The sequence below is a fragment of the Mesitornis unicolor genome, unplaced genomic scaffold, assembly GCF_000695765.1.
Source record: "Mesitornis unicolor isolate BGI_N332 unplaced genomic scaffold, ASM69576v1 scaffold18029, whole genome shotgun sequence".
Classification (NCBI taxonomy): Eukaryota; Metazoa; Chordata; class Aves; order Mesitornithiformes; family Mesitornithidae; genus Mesitornis; species Mesitornis unicolor.
The window spans coordinates 1-24130 of NW_010209523.1; the positions used below are offsets into that span (position 1 = coordinate 1).

The following is a 24130-nucleotide window of genomic DNA, read 5'->3' on the forward strand; positions in this document are numbered from 1 at the left end:
CAACAGCGACCGGGTGTCCGCCTCCAAGCGCCGCTCCAGCCCCAGCAAGGACGGGCGCTCCCTCTGCGAGAGGCACGTCCTGGGGGTCTTCAGCAAAGTGCGCTTCTGCAGCGGCAGGAAAAGGCCGGTGAGGAGGAGACCGGGTGAGTACAGCGGGCCGGGGCCATGGGAACCCGCTCCGCGGGGTGAGGCAGCCCCGGACCCACCAGGATGGCTGCCTCGGGGGGGCTCTCCCGGCAGCGCCGGGTACCGTCTAGGGCCAGGCTTGTTCTGCGCTCAACTTTCGCCTGGGTCCCGGCGGGGTCCTTCCCAGGGCCATGGGGCTCCGAGCGGGACCAGCAGCCCCCCGCCGCTGTCCGAAGCGTGAGCAAAGTGGGTGGAGAGAGCTGGCGGCTTAATCTGTGCTAGTTTAACCCAGAATTGTATTTTTCTACCTCCGTGTACATACGGTTTTTAAACAGACTCCTCTTATTTTCTGCATAGTGACAAGGAAATCGATAAACTAGGAATCAATTAGAATTGTGGCCATTTGATAACTAGATCCATCAAGTGCTACTTCACGAGCAGAGTTGCATAGGGAATTTCATTAGCTTAGAAAGCTTTCTGGGTGGCAGCTGCATGACTGTTACACCAAATATTGAGCTTATAAGGACCTAGAAATGCTTTCTAGGGTAGTCTTCTTTTTTTTCCTTTCCTTTATCTTTTTATATGTGTGTGTGTGCTCAGTCTTGGTTCCTTGTGGAAAACTTCAGCCCTAGTGTACATGTTGCTCATGTTTCCACAATGAAGTCCCACCACCCACAGTTTTTAGTTCTGTGCGGTGCTTTGTGCTCTCAGCCGTCCTTGGTAGCTGTCAGAAGTCAGTAACTGGGAAGAGTAGGCCCTCCGTGATTTCTCAGTAGAATTTATATTCGCTTCTTCCTTTGTTTTTTCACTGCTGTAAATCACTGCTAAGGTAAGAAAACAGCAATTGGTTTGAGAAGCTGCTGTGAACATGTACGGAGTGGTTTAAAAAGTCATGCTCGTTTACCCAGCTCTTAGGAATGTGCCATCGACCTGTGTAATCCTTCCATGTTGCCCATATACATTAATATTTTGTTTGTTGCTTAGTTTCTTCACAACACCCCTTTTCCACATCTGAAGTCTGTCAGTCATGACTCTACAGTGAGATTTCAGAGCTAGCTGAAGGCTGCTCTTCTGGTCCATAGATTGAGGTATGTGACCTGTAGTCGAGTGAGGAACAGAAAGAAATAGGGGGAAAGCCCTAGGAGGCTGCTTATCGTTGTCACCAAAGGGAAAAGAATAATTACTCTGTTGGATTGCTCGCAGTGCCTCTGATTCACAGGCCGTGGGGCAGGGACTATATTTAGACAGCAAAATGCTTCAAGACTTGCAATGCGTGGAGTTAGGCTGTGAAAACCAGACTCTTTAATGGTCTTTTTTAAAACAGTTACCAAAAGAGGATGCAAAATACCTGAAATACAGCATGATTTGAAATACTCAAAAGGAAGAAGGTTGCCTTTTTTTTCCCTTCTCAAGTTACGATGAGTGGTAGCTTGCTGGACTATCCCATATATTAGTTATCCTTTGCATGCAGACCAAAAGATGGCTTTTTGCCTCAAAAGTGTGGTCTTTTTGTCTCAGGAGTAATTCTTTGTAGGATCAAGAGTGGGACCCAGGAGTCTCACTGATGAAATCTTTTCCCATTCCTTTTTCTTCCTTATCGCCATCCACTATTGGGCGAGATCCCTCAAGGACTAAAAGAGCTGGGAAGTCTGGACCTGTTACCTAGAGTTCAAGATGCTTCATTAAAGTTTGAGTGACTTTTAAAGCAGGGTGTGATTGGTGACGCTTTCTCTTGGTCCTACCACAGTGCTCCCAGCTGCCCAGGTCCAATTCTGCTTCCTCTGGGCTCGCTCAATGCCTGTGAAGAATTGATGGCTTCTAAGAATTCCCTCAACTCGCATGGACTCTCACGCCGAGGAAGGTGTTCAATAACTTACAGGCCAGAGTGTTTTAAGGAAGATTTTTATTGACTTAGAAGAAGGATCGATGCCACTCAGTGCTGTAAAAATAGAGCTGTTCAGTCTTTAGAGCCATCAGTCAGTTGCTCGTAAGCAGTACTGTATTCATTTTATGAAATTAAAGAAGTACAAGAATTAAGTTGCGTTGAAAAAAAAACGGAAAGTGTCCTTTTCTAGGCTGTGGACTGTGCCTTATATCCATTTTTAAAATAGAGATTTATTTCATTGGTACGTCCTATTCTTGGACTCAGGTGTGCCACTCAGAAGGCAGCATGGCACTCGGTTTGCTGCCACTTGGATTGTTTATTCAGGGAGTGTATTGTGCCCAGATAACTTATTCATTGCAGAGTTGCTTTTCTGCATAGAAAATGACATGCAAATGAATTGAAACTGGTTTAAAGAACTGTGCATACATTGTGCAGTGACCCGCAACCCCGGTGATTATGTGTACTTATTGATATGCTGGTTCAGTAGTTTGCAAGTCAGTGAAAGAAACGTGAGAAACATCCACGTTCAAAAGGGGTACAATCCCATTTGGAAATGGTACAGTGCTAGGGGAACTACCTTACGTTTTGAAACACGACCTTGTTTTATGGCTATGGGAGTACCTGTCAAAGCACTTCACGTTTACAGAGTGATTTTCACTGGTAGTACTCAACAAGCTCTACCAAATGGAGCGCATTCTCCTCATTTTACAGAAGGTGACACCAAGGCACGGAGCAGTTCTCTGACACAGAGACCTAGTTCGTGATGCTCGTTCCAGCACGCAGCGCTGGGGGCTGCCGAGGAGCTCGCGATGCGGCAGTGGTGGAGCTGTGGCAACTCGCACCGTTACAGAAATAGCACTCTGACGGCGGTTCATGCTCCCTTTGCTCTTTGCCTTTGTAAAAGTAACTGTGTGAGTTTACGTCAATTAAGCGTTTTTAATATGTGACTCAAGCAGCGCTGTATCTAAAATATTCAGTGAAGATGTGTGTGAGCGGAGTTCCTTTGCACCGGTTGGCGCTTGTGCTCTGCTTCGCAGCCCGTGCAAAGTGTGAGCGAAATACTCCTGCTCTGCTACGGGAAGGGAGAATTCACACCCGGTGGCAGCTCAGGCTGGCTCGGCAGTGGGCATGAGTGTTTCATGGGTTTTGGCAAGCTATGGGGAACCAGGTCCACGCAGGGACATCTTGTATAATCGAAGCTATGAGTTCCTAGGATAAACAGGCTGCGGAAACATCTCATTTGTCATTTGCAGGAAGCACCGTGTTATGAAATGAGGGCTTGTTTTTTCTGCCTTTAAGATGGGCAAAGGCAGCTCTCTCGCACGCATGCTCTTTGTTCTTTTATATCTCTTGCATGCATTTGGCTCTGAGATGACTTATCAGTTAAAGATAGGCCAAATAAGGACGCCGAGTGCTGTAGACTGAGCTGAAAATTTGGACACATGGGCTTAATCCCATTATTGTGAATTAATGCAGGTCATTGTGCCACAGCTGTGCAGGTGCCAAGCAAAATATGTGCATGTTGAACAGCACCTGTACAGTTATATGTATAACGGATAGAAAAGATTAAATTATATGTTTTGCTCTAACCGTAAGGCATGGCTTTTTGGTGCTGGTTCAAGAGGTGGATCCATAATCAGAGAATGATAGATGCAAGCAGTGAATCCAGAAGACTAGACAAAGCAGCTTTCTCTACATGACTTCTCTACCAATAAATGGTTGAACCCAGTAGTTTCATCCCCTTTGTGGATGAATTAAAGCATCCAGGCATGTCCCTTCTTCGGCTGTTTTATAACAAGCTGGAAACCTTGGGGTAGCGGGTCCAGCTTGTCTGTGAAGGCTGTGGCTTCATCTCCTGTCTCCTCAGGCAGAGCTTACCCCGGAGAGCTGAGGTGGAGGTGGCCTTCCACCATGCCATGGCCACTGAATGGCTGAGCTGAGGAGTTCGGGGGCCTTGCATGAAGGGAAAGGGGCTGGGGCATCAGGTGTAGCATCTGTAGGGGTTGGTGGGAGTTTCAGCTGAGTGAAGCCTGCTGAAAGGGTGGTGTTCCTTGGTGAAATCCTATCCAAATTCGGGCAGCTTTGGGTCAGGCAGTGCCTGGCACTGTGTAGCATTGTCTCTGCCCCTTCAGATGTTGCTTCTGTAGATGAGTTTCCAGCTCAGAATGCAGAGTTCAGTCTCAAACTGGTTTTTTACCCCAGGAAAAAAAATTCTGTGTTGCTTTTCTTCCTCCCCCCACCCCGTTTGATTTATCTTATGTGTTCCCCCAGGGAAGGGATGTTTCTCCTTAAGGAGATCTAAAGGCTCCTTCCAAAGTGAAGGAAATGGCTCACACATAGGAAAAAAACAACCCAGTAACTTAAAACATGTTTTCTCTTTGCAGTATTTCTAATTTTGAATAATAAATGGAGATTTGGAATTTAAAATATACGTTGGTAGATATTTTTGCAGCAGTATAAGTAAAATATAAGAGCAACTTTATTTGAAGGGCACAGAAGGACTTTGTTCATTCGGAGATTCATTTAAAACATTTGAGAAGTCTGTCATCTCTGCAAGCTGTTAAATTCCCCGAGTTAAATCCCAAAGTCCTTTCTGATTTCATGCAGGCTGAAAATGATGATTGAAGCTCATGAAAAAAACCCCACCTTTTTAGCTCCCTGTTAAATTCGTTGTAGTCCTTGCCTGCCTTTATGGAGTGGTTCGTCTCAGAGCAGCTGTAACATCTGCCTAACCTGTGGAGTTTGGCTCCTCCGTTGCTACACTGTCCTGATGCTGGCCACATTATTGCAGCACGTAGCTGCTGTCTGCAGTAGGATTCAGGCTGGATCCCAAGCCCTTTTCCATCGGCTGTGTGTGTATCTGGTGTGCACCCAGTCAAGGGGGGTCTGTCACATTCTTCTGCCTGCTCCTCTGCAGAATTGGGTGCTGTGCTCCATCTCTGTGCGGCTCGGGGGAATGGAAATGCCTGGAAATCCTGGCATCTCCTGGCCAGCAAGAGCCTGTACGAGTGCTAGCAGAGATAAGGGCATGTATGCCAAGGGGCCGGCCAAACGTGAGCCTAGGTAAGGTCAAGGGGAAGGGGCACAGCCTGGAGCACGCGCCTTCCTCTTGTTTGGGGCAGTCTGTCGGCGAGGTCTGCTGCTGGTGCTGTAAGCTCCTTCTGCACCCGCCAGTGCTAGTGAATGTCAAAATAATCACGAGGAGGGGAAAAGGCTCCCTCCTGCTCCTGACAGCTCGGCAGATGGGTTTCATTTTATCTAATTGGTCCCTGGGGGTGGTATCGCACACGTTCGTGACTTGCAGATGTGGTGACTGTCACGGTGTGTGTCTGTGCTCCGTTCCTAGAGGGGGCTCAGATAGCAACCCCGAGCTCTCCAGCTCTAAAATCTGAGGAAGAGCTGCAGGCTCTGGGCTTACCCCAGAGTGTGAAAACTCAGCAGCCAGCTCGCTGTGCAACACAGTCGGTAAGCCACTTCTTACTAGTTCTGGACTGGGTTTGGTTGATGCCAAGAAAATCCGTGGAAGCCATCCAAGCTCCTAGAGGGATGGGTATCTTCTCTCCCCATGGCCTCAGGGGTAGCTGTGCTTGTGGGAGCAGTGAAAATCATTAGCCAGCAGAGGAGGTTCGCCATGAGAGCAATACAAATGATTGATTCCTCCGTCACCAGCCAAATGGAAGTCAGGACGAAAAGAGGTTCATGAGTGATTATTTTCCCTTCCCATAAAATAAGAGATCCATAGAAATCAGTTTATCATTGATTGATATAACTGGGTTTTTTGGGGGGCAAAATGGTGCAGTTTCGTTTGGAGGATTTTGTATGTGTATTTTTCTTTAACTTTCAGGTACACTTCTAAATTAAATGTTGCTTTGAAATAAAAAAAAACCCAAAAGCTTGAGTTCCAAAAATACTGATACAAAGACAAGATTTTCTTCCTTCCTTCGTTCTTTCCTTGCTTTGCTGAATTCAGCGTGAATTTAGAATAATTTCAGTACACCAGATGCTGCCTATTTTAACAGGTAAGGTATCTATTACCAAAAAAAAATGCGACAGCTTGACTTGGGCAGTGTGGAGAGCAGAGCTGCCATGGGAGCTGAGGACGTTGTAAGAATCTCACTCCTGTGAGAGACACAATCATGAGTCAAACTATGTTGAGGAGCAAGTGGGCTCTTGGGCTTATCTTCCTTCTTCCCCCTCCCCAAATGGGCACACCATGAACTGCCAGATAGCACGGTGGCCAGGTGGGCGTTTGTTCCATCCCTCTGAAGAGTCATGTGCACATTATTTCTGGGAGTTTCCTACTCCCACACAGTTGAAGCCAAGCTGTGATTTATTATGATTAAAATCAAAGCAAGAATTTTAACAAGCAAAACATGTGAAGAGATTGTCATCCCTTTCATATTTGCGAGCTTGGTGGCTTGGCAGGAGGTGACCAAGAAAGCTGTTCAGGGAAAGCAGCTCCAGAGAACAAACCTTTAAATACACGTACATTTCTGTCTGCTTCGTCCCCCGTGTTGTCCTAGTGTCATTGCACGGCTGCGTTACTGTTCTGCCTTAATCTTGGAAGCCTCTTGTGAAGCGACCTGTACCAAAATAATCTACTCTGTACCTGGGCTGCAGACACTGCAGTCTATCAGGGAACAGTATCTTTATACTCTGTTCTCCTGTTTAATACGTGGTTCATCTCTATTCCTTAGCTGACACGATATTCTTCATATTAATACATTATCCTTTCTGAGCATAAAGCAAACTATGGCATCTATTGTTTTACCTTTACCCTGTTCTGGCATGTAGCTGAATGCTGAAATAACTCGGCCTTTCCAGAGGCTGGTCTTATTTTGCATCTCTATTGAAGCTGTAGTAGAGCCATGGGACACACTTTGTGCCCATCGCCCAGCGAACGCCACTAGTGCGGCCTCCTGGAATAAATTATTTTTAAAGGTGGGGCTTGCGTTGAAGGGAGTCCATGTGGACACTGAATTTCTGTAGGAAGGTAGCAGGGCTGTAGGGCTGCAGCTTCCTGACAGTACTGTCTCTGAAAATAGCATCTACGACACATTTTTAAAATGGTAAAGCAGAAGGCAGCTTTCTAGAGAGCTGTGGAACACGACTGTGGTATTCACTGTTCAGGCAGACCGCGCCGGCTTTTCCAGCCCCCACGCTGCAGCACAGACAAATATCTCTGTGCTTGCTCCAAGTCCTGAACTGGGGCTCTCCGAGTCCCTGGTGGAGCTTATGTGACTGCTGAGAAAATTCAGCTGATGCACCCTGACACCTATCAGACACCTCTGCGCTCCCATGCTCATTCCAGGATGTCCTGGCTAAAGGTGGCAGAGGGACAAAAGGCACAGGCTTGGAGGCACAGTGGTGGCCTGAGCCCCTCTTGTCCTCAGGGATGAGCTGCTGGCTGGGTGCTGGTGCAATGGGGAAGACTGGCTCCACACAGCAGCTCCAGGCATTTCTGCTCTCTGCCCTTTCCCCGTGGCGTGGGCTGGGCTGCGAGATGAAGGTTAATGCTGGAAACGGCATCATCACTGAACGGGGCATTGCAGCTCTGTTCCTGCACCTGCTCTGTGGCTTTGGGTTTGTCCTTTTCCCCCCAGTGTCATGGAGAGATGGCTGTGGTGCCATGCCTGGGATCCCACAAGGAGATGCCGTATGGGGTTGTGCTGCTTCTGGCAGAGCTCTAAGTTTGGAGGAGTTCTGAGCTCTTGTGCTTGGGTCAGAGCAAGGAGGGAGGTAGCAATAGCAGTGCCCCTCTCTTCTTGGCAGCGTGTGCTTCTGTTGTACCTGAAGTTGTATGAGGGGGAAAGGGGGATTTTGTCCAAGGGACACCTCCTTGCATCAGTGCCCCTTCTCCTTCAGTGTCACTGAGCACAAGGATGAACTCTGTTTTGGGTGGTCCTTGACACCATCATGTTCCCAAAGAGAAATCCTTAGCTGGGCACCTGTGGCACTTCTCTGGCGACAAGGTGGGCAGCTGTGGTGAAAGGAGGGGAGCGGTTACGCTGCTGCCTTCCCATGCTCCCCATCTTTCTTTGTGTGGCCTTTTCAGTGCAATAGTTCACGTTTGGAGTGCTCAACTCTGTTCACAGATGCCAGAAAAGGGGAGATGTGAAATGGCTGGCTGCCTCCAGTGGTGGGGGCTGGGTTTGAGGATGGAAATCCAGGCTGAAACAGCTGCTACAGTGATGGAGAGCACGGAGCTTCTCCCCACGGCAGAGCTCTCACCCTGTGGCACTCCTGTGTCACCTTCCCTCCAGCAGAGTGCTCTGTTAAGGGGATGTGTTACATCCAGTGGACAGCTGCACGCTGTGAAATGGCAAAATATCCACAGAGAGGCAATGTAATTCTGTTACTTGTTCCTCTTTCCCAGCTGAAAGCTGCTTGCAGTCTTGATAAAGATAAAAAAAACCTCCAAAACATTCCTTTCTTGAAATATATAAGCATTTTGGATTAAAATGAAGGAATAAAAGAGCCAGGTCCTGGGGTTAATAGAACATGCTCTCTTAATTGATATTTATCTAGAACAGCATCATTTGCTGTCCCCTCCCCTTGCTGGCTGCAGATAGTTTCTTTGCTTAGCCGTTGCCACCCATATTGCCTGAACTGCCAAATAAATACATTTCCTTCATTCCCCAAAGCGAAACTGTTTGCAAAAGGTCAAGCAGTGTGGGGCTGCTGCAAGTAAAGCTATGCTGCGAGAAGCCAGTCCACATCTTCCAGAAAATTGAAAAGCAGTAGAAATTAGCAAAAAGACACAGTGGTTTTGGCTTCCAGGGCCCGGCTCGGGGTTGGGAAGCACCTGGCAGTTGCTGAAGGATGTTCCCTGGGGCCTCGGGAGCCACCGGGCTGCAGGAGGTGCAGGGATCACACATTGGCAGGTGTGAGGTGCTTGGACCGTCCAGCCGCCCCCGCGCTGGTCCTTTCCCTGGCACAGCTCCTGTAGCCGAATCCGGGTCTGAGCTGCCGGCTGCCTGCACCCTCTGCCTTGGGTATCGATCTGCAGCCGTTCTTCCGGGCATCCTCTGGCGACCGACTTCGGCTGGCATGGGGGTTTTCTGTGATGAAGGCTGAAAGGGCTGGCAGAACGTGGAGTGTAACCACCAGTCCTCTGCTGGCTTTTTATTGTTCGGTTTTATGCTCTTCAGTATGGGGTACGCAGCATTGTTATTTAAAAATTTATAAACATTTGTTTTGGCTTTTATTTAATTTCCTTCTGTGCCACTCATACTTTCTCTGCTTCTTTAAACATTTCTTCTACTGTTTTTCTTTGTGCTTCTTCAAAAACACAGCTCTACTTTCCAGTAAATAAATATTAGATTTTAGAGCTAGAGCTCGATAGCGGATCCTGAATGGTTGGAAACCCCCAGGTGAGGTTTGAGAGCTGTGGCTGGGCAGCTGGAGGAGCTGGAGCTGTGTTTGGAGACCCGTTGGAGAGGCGGATTTTGTGCTTTTGCTTCATCTGCACTGTGTCATCCTGAGCAGGTACATCTCTGGGAAGGGAGCTCGCTGCTTACAGCTCTCTCCCGAGATGGCAACAGGGCGGGCGGTGAACCTTCCTGTCTCACTGGAGTCCTAGGGGCTGCCCGATGTTGGGGACGAGGTGTTTGTAGTGAGATACAACCCATGAAACAGCAGCCTTATTTAAAACAAAGCTTTAGATGGAGCAAGGTGAGCGGTGGCTTTCTCACACTGCAGGTGTTTTCATTAGGTTGAAGGAAACCTCTGGCTCAGATGGAAAATTAAAATCATTCTGCAGGTTAAAAAAGGTGTCTTTTCATGAAGCAAAAGGAAAGAAGGAAGGTCTTTGAGTCACATGGTGGGTTTGGGCCATTTTTAGCATGATCTTGCTCTTTGAAGTGTAATGTCGTTTCAAACCAGAGTGGCACAAGCAGCACATTTTCTTTATGCGTTTGGCTGTTGTGTAAGATTTGTTGAATTTCAGAAACATCATAATTTTGGGTCAAAAATGCTTGCAAAAAAATTCTTATAATGCAACCCAACTGATTCAAGGCTTTATTTTTTCCACATCACAGGCTCCCGGCCTGTTAAATAGGGAAGCCTCACACCTGTCATCCCCTTGGAAAAATGCTGAGGGAGTGCACGAGGAAGACTGGCGAAAGGGGACATTATTACTTGGTGTTACTGATTGCTTGCAGGGTGACACAGGGACCCAGATTTTACCCTAAGGTGCCATCCAGTGATTATCCAGGGCTCTTCTGTGGGCTGGTGTTGGTAGGACCAGGTACCCTCCTCAAGACCGATAGCATCTTAAGCGATTAATTTCTGCTCAGGGCTTTTTGGTGGTATGTTCTGTCCATTTTCCGTTTTAATGAATTTACTCCTCTAAGCAAGCAGAGCGGGGTGAAAAAATGATGTAGTTGTTTTCATACTGCGTTTCGTTTGTGTGAGGGACTTCTCAGTGTTTCTGCAGTATTTCAGGCCTGTTGGATTGATGGGGGAAGCAGAGGGATTCAGCGTCTGAGAATAGCACAAATCACAGCGCCGTGGCAGGCGTGAACAGCAGGGATGGCGTCTGCTCTGCTCATGTGAGGGCTATGAGTGATCTGTGCCTGGCGTGGGGCGCTTCAAGGTGAGGGCAGCTGGGCACTCTGTCGTGGAGGCCTTTGAAAACTCGAGGGGCAGAAGCGCTAATGCCACCAGGTCGTGGTCACTTAATAGCAAGGCTGAAGGGACACCCAGGGCTGAGTAATCCAGCTGCAGCCTTGCGCTGACAACAGATGTCCCTTCCCCAGACAGGTGGTTTTAAACCTGCTTTTTACATCCTCCTGTGGAGCAGATTCTAGGTAGAAAGAATTTCCTAATATCCAACCCAAATCTTTGTAGGAAACTAGGGAGAAATCTGCTAAATAGACAGTGAAGGAGTTTTATGTTGCACATGCGGATTTTACTCCTGACGTTGCCCCTTTGTGGGCACCTGCTCAGAAGCTGGTGCAGCCCATGGGGGCCAGGGAGAAGCCCCCACGAAGGGACACACGCTGGGTTGGTTCATGGAGTCTTTTCTGCACCCAAATGAAATGCGCTCTGTGGTTGTGGGCTCACACATAATATTTATGCTTTCCTCTTTTTCGCTCTGGGTGAATATGCTGTAATTTTGGCTAATTACACAATATGTCAGGAATAATTGTGGGGTGTTCCTCAAAATAAATAATATATCTTGTGTGCTCTGCTACCCATGCTTATGAGCATGTTTGAACCTTCAGTAGCCAAGGCATTGACTGTGCTGGAAAATGACAGCTTAGGAGCTGTAGCTACAACTTCTGGTCCATAAAACTTCTCGTTTTTTTAAATTCCCTTACCTGAAAAAGCTCACCCTGCATAAATTCTAGAACAGCCCTACATCTCTCCTTTACGCTTTCCATTCCTGCCAGGCTTTGGTTTTCTCCTTATTGGAGCTCAAGTTAATTCAGGTGTAGAAGATTGCTCTTTAAAGGGAGATGTTTTGAAATTTTGATTTCTGGTAAAACAAACTGGATCAACAGAGCAACACAAACCATGTCCTGTGGGAGGCAAAGACAAACCCAGGGGTGTAGCTGTATGAAGAATTGATTTTTTTAGTTCTCTGGTCAAATAAAAGAAAGTTGTGGGGAGTAGGGGATTCAGATCCAATGCAGTATTTCATTCTACTTAAAATGAAACTTTGGCTTTCATCTGCAGCTCTTTTAACATCTATTTTTTTCCCCCATTAAATTAAAGAAAACCCAACGTTGTCTCAAAAGGATAAGTAAATACTTTTACCCTTTTCAGATCTTCTTTCTTTTTCTCTGTTAATGAGATGGAGATTGTGTACAGCTCCAGCTGCTCTTTCTCTGAATTACTCTGAGGAGGACATGTAGTAGTGGCCCCACATTGCACGCCCCCTTTTCAACGCTTGGCTTGACTCCTTTCTCTGCCCCTTGCCTCAGACTTGGATTAACATCTGTGTAAAGCCGATTCCCCAGATACTGGAGGGCCTGCATAAACGCCAGTGTCGTGCAACCACATCCTTTCCACCTACTCTACAAGTGAGAAATAGGCTTCCCTGGAGGGACTCATCTTTGTAAGAGCAAAGCAGGCGTAGTGCGGAGCTTTGCACATGTCTGCTCCTTGGTGGAGGATGCAGGCAGGCGGCTGTGCTCAGTGCTGGAGGGCTAATTACTATTCCTCCTTGGAGGCATCAGCACAGGAAAGGAAATCACTTCTCTGGATGCTCTTTTTGCCTACAAGGTGCCATTCTGCTCTAGTGACTCACTGGCAGTGACAGGAGCCGATTGCTTTGATGGGTACTGTCATCGGCTTGAGCCCATCATCCCTCTGAGTTAGGGAAATGTCATTTTCGGAAGCTTGTCCTTCAAATGCAGAAGCCATCCCTGTCAGCACAGCCTGTTATTTCATGTAATGCATCCTGGAAACACCAGTTGTTTCTCTGTAGTTATTAGCCCTGGGTGGAGATTTGCACTTGAGATGAGTAAATACACAAGTGTGCCATGCAGCCCTGTTATCCCTCAGCCATTTTCTTCTCAAAATAAATTCCCTGTAATTGGAGGGTGACACTAACCCTGTAATCACGTTGAACTGGAGCTTGGCGTGGCCTTCATTCTGCAGCATCGGGAAAGGATTTGGGATCAACTGTTCGGTGCCCCCAGAGTCACAGACCTCGGGAATAAATTTCTCAGCGTCAGTCGGTCTGTTTACATCTCTCCGTCCTACTCGCAGGGTGGGTGATGTGCCCATGCGTGGAGCTGAATGGCTCTATCTAAGCCAAACGGGTTTGTGGCAGCTTTCCAAGGTGGGGCTGGATGCCTGGCTTTGCTATGGAGCCCCTCTTGATGCTTGGGCAGCTGCTTACACTCACTGTGATGTGGCCTCTGTGCAGGCAGCCTGAGGAGCTGCCCAAATGCAAGTACCCACCAATGTACCAAGTACCCAGTGCTCCTGGCCTCCTTTGTCTGCAGCACACACATGCGTTTGCCCTCTCCCTGCCTGCGCCTCGGGATGCCACAGGCTGCACTGCCCAGTCCCCCCAGCTGCCTGCTTGTGGCCTTCCTCCAGGCAGAGCGTGTCCTGCTCTGAACAATTTTGCTGAGTTTAGCCATGGAAGCTGTGGAAAGCATTTTGTGAGGCTGGGAAATGTCCTCCTTGCCTCTGCCTGAGTGCTTGTCTATACTCGGTGACTCTCGTGGGAGCTGAAAACGCTCAGCACTTTGCAGCAGGGTTTCCTACCTCTGTACCCGAGTGACACAGCTGAAATGTCCTCCAGGATCCCTGCATGCGGCTCAGGAGGCGTCAACCTGCTTCGTGCATGACTCCCTGCAGCTGCAGACACAGACACCCATGTGCAGTGTCTGCTGGAGGCTCATGCTCCGCCGTGCTCGCAGCTTGGAAGGGCTGGGCAAGGTGTTTGGACAGGGGAAACGGGCTCCTGTTGCAGCTGCAAGTGCTGTTATTCCTGAGCTTTCCAGTTTGGGTGGATTCGGTGAATCATTGTAGAGAGTTGAGGCATTAAACTTAGGCCGACAGTGATGCATTTAATTGGAGACAGCCACTTACCTCATCTTAACTCCAAACACGCTGGAGAACTTAGCAGCTCCCGGACGGGAAAAAAACCCAACATTTTTCTCCCTCAGCTTTTCATCTTCTTTTTCTCCCTGAGTTCTGTGCTGATGCCTGTCACCATAGTAATCTGCATGGAGCTCACTGATGCATTTTCGTGCTGAGTTAATATGAGCCTTCATTAATACTGTACTTCTGAAGGAGGGATTTCGGTGCCCTTCTCCATCTGCATGTGTTTGCAGTGTCTGGCTTATCGACTGTTCTGGAACCCATCCTTTTCAGGGGAGGGGAACTGCAGTTTCTGCGGTGGCATTTTAAATGCGGAGTTAATCTAAGTAAATTAGGAGCAGTTTACGCTCCGACTTGAATGCTGGTTTTGGTGCGTTAAGGATTTGAGTGCTGGTTGGGTGAGTCATAAATCAACCTCCCATTATGACAGCTGCAGCCTGAATGGGGGAAAATAAGAATAATGGAATGTGTAAATTCCAGGCTAAAATGTTTAATTGCAATAAACAAATGTTTAAAGAACATTTAGGTGAAATACGCTTCTGAGATGTATTACAGGTCCCATGTTTGCAGTCACATCCTCGGCAAAGCCGTTGCGCAGGCGCAGAAGCGACTCAGCAGTGTGCCCAGCCGTGGCTCACATCAGGGCTGGAGATGCTTGCTCCCTCTGCCAGACCAAAGTCCTTAGCAGGTACCAGAGGGGCTGTTTTGGGAGCCTGACGCTGGCATCCCTGATGGCCCTGCTGTGCTAAGAGCAGGCAGAGGCGTTGAATCAGAGGGCGTCCTGCTGCAGAAAAAAGAGCAAACAAACGGGCAAGTCTCCTGTCAAAATTATGCCGTAGGTACCTTCCTCTGCCTCATTGCAGGTTGCTGAATGTAAAATGGCTGCTTGCCGTCGGAGCTAGCAGAGTCCTCTGTCGTTTGACAGCTCAGTGCACAGAGCACAGTGACCCCGAGAGCTTCAGAGTTTATGCCGTAACCAACAGAGAGCATCCCTGGCACCCAGCGCAGGAACTCCTGGAGCGGGTTTAAAAGCAGTTCTGCACCAGCAGAGGCCTGCCTGCCAACCTGAGCATCTCAACAAGCTGCAGGAATCCTCTCAAATCCCTGAAAGGTCACTAAGACTTTCGTCTTTTCAAGAGATCATTGAAGAGCAACCCCTCTGATATCCCTACTGTTCACTCAGAGAGTTCAGATTAAGATGTGAGAGGGGTCTTGTTGAGTCCTTCCAGATTTCCCAGCCCAAGGCAAAGTGGGGTCTGGCTGGCTGCAGCCTCAGGTAGTCATATTGCCATAATGAGAGCTGTTCTGTGAATTGCCAGAAATGAATCGGTGGCAGACTGCTTTCCACGATGGAGTCTCAGCTGGAAATCATTGCAGTGCCCTCTTCCTTCATCCTCCAGAGCTCAGGATTTGCATTGGATGGAGCCACCCTATGGTGCTTGAGAGAGTATAGGGCTCCTCACCCTGAGGTTTGCTCTGCTGCTTTGGGAGCAGCGAGCTCCATGATGGGAATAAGCAAGAGTTGGTGTCCTCAGTGGGGCTTTGCAAAACGCAGCATTGGTGCATAACCTCATAGGTCCTCTCTGCCTTAAGGGGAGTTGTCCTGCTTGCGTGTTCTCCATTTTCCAGTTAATGGGGTAAGTTCTGTATTCACCTTAAATAGTAGAACTAAAAGAAAAGGTCATTAAAAAGCCAGTGATATTTCTGATAAGAAGCATTTCTTTCAGTGTCCTTGCCAGAGCAATTGCTCTTTTCCCCACAGCACACAGTGAACACCTTCAGCAATGCCTGTGGTCTGACGGGTGTGACTCTGGGGTAGCTGATTTGGGCACAATCCCCTCACCTTCTGTGAGCATATCCCTGGAGATCAAACAAAGTACGTGTGAGCACCCTGCACCTACCATGTCCTTGGCAAGCCCTAGGAGAGTGAAAATTGCTGTATAACAAGGCAGGAAGCACAGCAGTTGATGGTGAACTGAGATGACTTTAAGTTTCAGCAGCAGGACAGCCAAAGTGAATAATGGCAGCATCACATTACCATTTAAGTAGAGACAAGGAGATTAGCAATCAGACCATGATTTAGTTAGCCTTAGCTGTGTCAAAGGGCTCAGAAAGTTAAAAGCAGGGCAGGCAGAGCTGCTGAGTTTGGCCTGTGGAAGGGGGAGCAACCAGGATGCCCTTCAGGGGATGTGCAGGGAGCTGGTTGCTGGAGGAGGGTTGTGAGCTGAGGACCAAGTTTTCATCCTAGGGATAAGTCCCCAGCCTGGCAGATGCTGCAGACCAGGAGCAGAGCCATGGCTTGGTTCTTGTTGCCTCTTACTCGTATTGGTCTGTTCTGCGCTGTGGCTGTGCCCCTTGGACATGCTTCCTGGGGATGATAGTCTGCATTTTCTGGGAGCACCATGTTTGAAGGATTTGAGCTTATGTTGTCAGTGTAAGAAGAGGGTTTGCTGAGCTTTCTCCAGCAGCCTGAGCCCTAAACAGCTGTGTGTGAGTAACCAAACCAGGATCTTTAAAGTGTCTTAAAGTGTAACAGTAATGCTTATAAAATATGAGTAAAAATATCCCTTTGCATATCGCATGGGAATCCTAATAGTATGGGTTCTGCACTGGGAATACACACTGAGTGGAAATCTCTGGTGTTTAGTCAGTACTTTGGGAATCAAGGCAGTCGTAACTCTTTTCTTAAATCCTTTCTGAAGTACTTGACTTCGTGTTTAGGGAGATGCCAAGTTGGTGCTGAAGTCTTGTCCACATCAGTTCAGTGCCATCTCTGCAGGGAAAGCTGCTCCTACAGCAGAATAGAGGAGTGTATGGAGGAGCCCGAGTGGGAGGAACAGGTTTATCCCAGGGGGGATATGCAGTATTACTCCTTTAAAAACAAGAGCCTCCAAGTCCCCCTTGCTATACAAGAATGAGGTTGGAGACTAGGTTTGAGTTTGATTCCTGGTAAATTCTGTGAATTATAGAAAGAAAACACTCATGGCAGGATTTTTGCTTATCTACGCTGCATTTTCCCCCCTTTTTTCTGGTTTGCTTCTTTCTCTTATTGATTGCAGCCTGGAGCAGTATCATTGAGGGGGACTTTAGCCAAATAAAAGTTTCAAGGTTGTGGAGTTTTATTTGATTTTTTTTTCCCCCCAGTGCTCCAATAAGCACTGGGAATATTGCCTGCTGGGAAGGGTTGTTCTCTTCATTTGTTTTATTGCAGAACTGTGAAAAGTTCTCAGTCTATTTTGTTGTCGTTCTGCCTCCTGTTCTGACTTATCACAGTGTCCTGCCATCCTTAATGGACAAAGAGACCTACTGGTTTTGAGATTTTTCTACAAACTGAGGTTTTCAGCGTGATTGCTGCAGCGTAAGAGATAGCAGTGCTGGAAGACTGTGATAAAATTGCTCTGTAGGTGGAAAGAAGTGATGTTAAAATGTACGATATGACAAAAGCAGGAGTCTCTTAAAAGTCACGTGCAGAATTTCACCTCTGGGCTAGCAGGAAAAGTCCTGTCCTGTGGCTGTACAGTTCCCTCTCCAGGTAATAACTCTGCAGTGAGCTCTGGGGAGAAAGGTGGGTAAATCCTTGTTTCTCGTTAAAATCTGCCTTCGCCTCAGATTTTGTCTGCAGGCCTCCCAGCCACATTGTTTGCTGTACGAATGACAAACCCCAATATCCTACTTTATGTCCAGAGGAGGTTCCTGTTAGGAAGCAGCTCTTCTGATGGCTGTTGTCACCAGTGTAGCTCTTGGTGTTTGAGCTGGTCCCTCTGCAGTCAGCGGAGAGATACAGGTGGCTTCAGGGCCCTATAGACCTGGCCTGGCTTGCCTGTTGATTTTTGGGATGCAAAGGGAGCCCATTTCAGGTGTAGGCACGGTTGTACTAGGTGAGATAAATCACCCATTGCCCAGACAACTCCTTAACCCTCCTGGGCTGTGCTCTATATTAGAGGATAGAACATGGTGCTGGCAGTGCACATCCCTACTCTGCTTTTTGTATTTCGTTCAGGTAGGCACCCAAAGGTGCAGCTGCTCACCAGCGCTCCTCTCCTGTACCAAGAGACCTGGGGAAGGAGAGATCTGTGTGTCTCCAAAGTGTTTTCTGACCCTTTGGTGCTGGAAAGGGCACTCCTTCCTAAGTGAGCCTGGGGAACAGGGATGCTCCTGCAGAAGAGGTTCTGTGCAGTGCAGAGAGACAGGAACATTGCTGCTGTCAGACTGTGTCAGGGCCAGGAGGAATGTGGTGGTTTTGAGTATGGCTTAGAGCTCTCCGGCTCACTCCCCTTGAGTTTTACTTTGAGTTTGGGCATAAGCCTCAAACTTCAGCAAAACCAGGTCAGAAAAAAGCCACATGTAAGAGAAGATCTCTCCTCCAACCTGTCCCTAGGCAGGCGTCGACTCGGAAAAGCCCAGAATTATGAAGAGGGCAATTGTTAAAGCTTGAGTCAGACCTGACTGTGTGTTTGTGTCAGATCTGTAACAAAAAGGGGCGCTGGGACTTCACCCCATGTTTTACTATGGTGACACTTTGCCGTCTGGTACAACAGCATTTGCATCTGTAGCATGGCTGCAGGGGGACCTCAGGGGATCTTAGGTGCTTTTTGGTTAAACTCTAAAAAGGACATGAAGCTACTAGTGATGGGCATAATTGCTCTACATTTCACTCAATAGACTGTTCAGAAAAATTGGGAGAGCTTTTCAGGTCCTTCCAAAATCATTTGCATGATTGAAGTATAGTTTGTACCCTGAAGAAGAGGGAAAGGGCCTTCTATCCTGTAGCCAAATCATCTTCCCAAGAAGAGGATAAAGTCAGGGTTGGTTTTTATCTCCACTTATCTCCACTCTTCTTATCCTTGGGGAGCTTTAAGACAAGCTCTCCCCTCTTCCCCACCACACAGAAAGCCTCAGGCTGCAGGACCATCTTCTAAATCTTTCCTTCTGGGAGCTCTTCCATTTTGTGCAAAGTACTTAAACATTAAAATTTAACCAGAGAGTAAAAATGAGGCTAAGACTCATTCAGGGATTCAAACATAGGTCTCTCGTATCAGAGAGCGTCTATTGGTGACGTTACTATTGTGGTATTAGATAAAAGGGAGGAGGGGGACAGGCTTGAGGAGGGTGGCGCAGTCATCTGAGCCTGAGAATACAGCGTTTAATTTCCTCTAGCTTTGATGTGCTTGTTAGAAAAGCGAGTTAAATCAAGCTTCTGCGTTCAACAAAATAGATACTGCATTTTGGTAAGAAGAAAGCAAAACACTTGGCTTATTTTAAGTCTCAATTTGACATATTGGCTTGACCACCGTTAGCTTTTAGTAGCCAGTAGCATTTGTATGGCCAGTACAGTTGTACATATTTACTGTTACAGAGTTGTCTTGCTGGGAGAAAGCCCGCCTGTACTCTACAACACTTTGGTTGCTATGAAATCACTTTTTAAGGTAGGGTAGAAACCAGCCGATACTGATTTACGCAGTGGCTTTTGTAGCTATGAAATAGTGCCCGACTCTGCCCTGGCACTTAGTGGGGGGGTTGCAGAGGCTGAAATCCTTTTTCACCTGCAGCCTGCCTGGATCTGAGGTCCCTGCCGTGCTCCGGGTGGGGGTTTTGCCTGCGGAGGCTCTGGCTGCGAGTGCCGTCGTCAGTCGAAGTTGTGGAGCGCGGCGCAGAATGGTTGGAGACGGGGGCTCCTAATGGAAACACTTAACACGCAACGTGACCGGGGTTATGTAATGACAGTGGCTTATTAAACAGCCTCACTGGAGGCATGAGAGATGGGAGGCTGACGAGATTTTGGTATGCTACACTGGGTTTTTTCCTGTCTATTGAGCCAGCAATAACTAGGTCTTATTTATTTACTTTTGGTGGGTGGTCACGTAAAGCTACAAACGGCCGTCGCTCAGGGAGGATCTCTGCAGCCCAGCCAGTGTGTCTGTTCACGTGCAGCCCGCTAGCTCGCTTTCCGGAGGCAGTGCCTGTGACAAATTGTAAGGCTCGCATGATTAAAATGGAATTTATTTTGACCACTTAATTTGTTTGATCGGTTCGATGGGAGGGAGACAGGCGGTAACGCTGCAGACCTCTGTCGTGTGAAGTTCAAAGTGTTTCTGCCTTTTGCTTCTTTTCATTTTCCTCCTTAGCACAGGTCCAAAATGCTGCAGAGGCAATAGGGATGCCCCTAGCCAGGCCATGGTTGGCTCATGATGTACAGGGGGTAAGAAAGGGCTGTGCAAGAGGTAGAGAGTGATTCTCACCTGCCCGAGTATGTGGCACATGTTTTGGGAGGTAGGACCATGCTTGTTTTTAAAACAGAGGTGTTTTAAGGTGCCCATAAATGCTTCAGAGTTTGTTTCTGGAGGTGTCTTGCATCTGTTCCTTTCAGGATTTTGCTCCCATGCAGCCTGATTAAGCACTCGGTTACTTTGGTTTTACACCACTATAATAGCGTTGATTTAAATAGATTTTTATTAGCATAAAAGTGGAGCTGCACGGTAGTGAATCAACCATACAGAAAGCAAGGTAGCTGGCTTCACAGGCAGAATAAGAAACAATAAGCAAATTCTTTACAACACTGCTAGCAAATATTCTTTTGAACGAGTGGCAAATCCCGAAGACGTGAGCTGTCTAAAGGCTTTCCTTCGGTCGGTAACTCTCAGCAAAGCGATGTTCCATAAATCTGTTATTTGCTGCTGCACCAACTGCGCGTTGCATTTTACCTGCTCATCTGGTCTCAGTTCTCTTTGCCTGTACATCTATGTATATATGAATATTTTACAACCACGCTTGGAAGGGATCACAGAAAGCTGTCTTATCTGCCAAGCACTTCTACATTTACTCGAGGCTTAATGGGGGCCAAGCAAATTGGGTCTCTTGCTACTTGCTGCACATTCGATATATCTAATAATAATTATTATTTCTTTCGCAGAACCCCAGCTGAAAGGAATTGTGACAAGGTTATTCAGCCAAGGAATACTTCCTGCAGATGCACCCAGATGGTACAATTGATGGGACCAAGGACGAAAACAGCGACTACAGTAAGAAAAATTAGCCTGTTTTGCAACCCAATTACAGTCAAATGTATCACCTAGCGGGTCTCACTTGCGCAACTTTATTCTTGAAAAGATTGAATTAGGAAGAAGCCAGCTGTTTTCTGCACATTTTTCTACCCTTTCCCTTTAAATCTTGCCTGTATAATTTCATATGTTTCCTCTCTGATATACTTCCCTCCCGCCCCGATTCTGTAACTGCCATCTGGGTAGGGTGGAGAATAAAACCCATGATTTGAATTGCTGCCAGAAGAGAAAGGAGATTATATTTATACACATTCCACGTGGGTAAAGGATACGGGGAATTCTCTCTCCAAGGAGAAGAGGAGAAAATTGTTTTCACTGTTTTATCCTGAAAAATTCAGCAAGCATCAGGAATTTCCAGGCTGGAGAAAACCAGCTGTTCACTAAAGTCCTAGTGCTTTGATGCTAGTGTCAAGGCTGAGGGTATCCAATGACCTTTCCGAAAGAGGTCATCTCCCAAAACACTGTTCAAAGGGGCTAGGTTCATGCTGTCCAATAAAGCAGAGACACATAGGCTTAAAAATGATGCTCATATGCGGGAGACATACTGGTTTAAACAAATGAAAAGCACTAACCAGCATTTCTTTTGCAAAAGAAGTAGCTTTTTCAATATGAAGACTCCTCAAAAGGTTAAAGAAGATGCAGGATATTTTCCCCTGCATCTCTTCATTTCATAGGCCTCAGATTGATCTTTCTGAGAGGACAGTAATAAGCTCAGATCCTTGGTGCCACAAACTGCACCAACAGAGCAGGACTCAAGTCTTGATTTGTGTCATTCTGTGTTGGTTTGAAGCTCCCTATGCTGCTCTTGAAGGGACGTTGTGTCTAGCTTGTCCAGCATGGACGGTATCTTCCCAGTCATTACTAGAGATGAAGAGAAGTTCATCTGTGTGGTAGGACTGATGGAAGCAAACTTCATTTACTTTGTGAAGCAAGGAACCTACTTAATATGGGGACAAATCTTGTTCTGACTCAAAGAAGCTCCTTGCTGGATCGAAGGCGGCGTTTCTTCAGGAAGGCAGCACCTGGGCTGCAGGTGAGGGATGTCTGCAGTGGTGCAGCACGTGTAGCAGGGCATTCACGTTGTCCTGTGAAGGTGTGTGTGGACAAAGGTGCAAGGTGGCTGCAGCCCCACATCCATGGTGTTTGGCCCCAGGAAGCTGGCAGGGTGCTGTGGCAGGAGTGCTGTATTCGGTGGGGCTGCTCTGCTGCAGCCAGCTCAGGGCTGGGCTCCATGCATGAGAAGAGCTTAGCGAAGATGGCAACTGAAATTGTGGGAGGCTGGCAAAGCCCTTGTGAAATGACCCAAGAGGCTGCATTCACCAGAATCCTGGCCTGTAGCAGATGCGAGTGTCAGGTTTTAGTCCCCTTTTTATATGCTGACGTTGAGCAAATGAAATACCACAAACTGCAGTGGCACAGCTTCTAATTTACATTGGAGGAGGAGAATCTGTGGACTTCCACACATTTACTCCATGAGAGACTGAGCAGGTCTCTTCCAACAAGAAGAGTCTGGCCTTGTGATTTTCTCAGGCAAACACCAACATGTTGGATGAGCTGAGTGGGCTTTAGTGGGTGAGTAATGACCCAGAGCTGGGTTGTATTAGCTGCTTTTTCTTAAAGAAAGAAGACATAGGGTGTTCTCAATCTGCAGAAAATCCCATTGGAGGCCTATTTGTCAACGACATGGGAAGAGCTGCTAGAGATGACAGGGATTCATTACCCTCATCTATCAGCCAGGACTGAACAACAAAGTAATGGGCTTAAATGGAAGCAGAGATTAATTTAGTAAACAGCAGAGGAGAATAAAATGTAAGAGCAGTTCTGCAATATTTCAGGCTGGCAAGGGAGATGAAGGAAGCTTGTCTCTGGCTGCATCTTGGTGGGTTCCTCCTAAGTCCCCATGACTGAGGTTGGGTCCCAATTGCCCAAACAGCTTTTATTTATGTATCCCATTAGGAATGTTAGAGATCAGTTTGTCAAGGTCCCGAGTACTTGTGAGCCACTTCCGCCCAGTCTTCTTAATTGGAAATAGATGTGCTGAAGGGCACTTCTAGAGCGTAAATTTATCTGGTGGGATGGCAGCCCTGCCTTGGCAGCTTGGTGGGACAGGAGGCATCTAGCTGAAGTGTGCCAAGCCACTTGCTCAAAGTCATGGGCACGTTGGAAAGTTTAGTCAAGTTTTTGAGAGAAGATGGAAGCCGAAGATTGAAGCCAAAGATCTCTCCATCCTCTGATCTCAGGGAGTATCAAAAGAGGAAAAAAAATCCAACCTGGTAATATTTGTCTCCTGAAAATGAAATGAAGAATGTGCTTTATTCAGTTTTGTTTAACTTTTTACTATATGTTCTCCTTTATAAATCTTCAGTTTGAGTCAACATTTTATATTATATGAAGCTTCCAGTTGTAGTTTCAAAATAAAACTCACATTTTCTACTTTGGAAATGCCAAAGTAAAGCATACTGAGAATTTTTTAAAATTTTCTTTTCCTCCAAACGTGTTGATTTTTGACCAGAAAAAAAAGCTAAAAGCTCGTGCAAGTGAACAGCTTACAGATGTACTTGACTGATATCTTCTGGTTTAACATACTTCTCCAAAAGGTTCCTGACCAGCCAGTCAGAAGTATTTCTGTACAAGGGCAAATCTCATCAAAGACAAGATAAATAATATTTTCCTATTCCTGGAGGGTGGTTGGTTGATTCGCATCCCCTGGCAGAGAAGGGCAGTCTCGATGGCAAAAGCAGGATCCTTCCCACCCTGGATGGCCATCTATTCTCCATGCCGAAGCCATCTTAGCACAGTTAAATACACGGTGCACACTGCGTTCCATACGTCGCTTTGTGTTCCGTAGCCGCACACTCATTATTCAAATTAGCATTATGAAAGGAAGCTGAGTTTTCATGGAATACATTAGGTTGGTTTACTCTGGCAAAATAAACGTTTTAAATGAGACGCGACATGTCCCTCAGATACATCTGATGCAATTAAAAGTTCTAATAAAAATCCAGTTATTTACATAAGAGCAACTGCTAATATTTAAGCAATTTTTAAATTAATTATCTGGCGCCCATTTTATGTGTGTTCTTGAGAGGCTGATGGCATTTATTTTCCACCTCCTCTCACTTAAAGAAAAAGACCAAAAAACAAAATCCCAGAAGCCAGGTTCTGATGGCATTTGAGTGGGCATTCAGCCAGCTTCCCGCGAAACAGCGCTTGGGACATCTGTTCCTCATACCATGCGGTTCAAGGAACGCCATCTTAATGTAAGCAAGAAGACAAATTCTCTGCCTACTCACACTGGGATATACGAAGAATTTTCTTTTAATCAGAGTGCAGTTTCATGGTGTACGAGGCCCTTGTTTGTGTTCTAGTAATGTTTTATATGAACCTGAATTTGGGGCAGTATCTTTTCCTTCCAGCTCTCTTGGGCTGAGCAGGGTAAAGTCCCTTCTTCATGCAAGCAACTGGAATTCTTCCTTTGCCAGCGTAATCCTGCTGA

The 24130-nt window shown here is 47.0% G+C and overlaps 1 protein-coding gene across 1 annotated transcript in view; it reads left to right on the forward strand.

Moving 5' to 3' along the window:
• Positions 1-4: 4 nt before the first annotated feature.
• Positions 5-24130, forward strand: part of LOC104547281 (fibroblast growth factor 12-like) — a gene marked incomplete at both ends in the record, with an annotated part of 28634 nt that continues 4508 nt past the window's right edge. The window contains 3 exon segments of the mRNA XM_010192901.1: positions 5-143; positions 20487-20526; positions 20528-20595. Coding sequence (XP_010191203.1) covers positions 5-143; positions 20487-20526; positions 20528-20595 — 247 coding nt within the window.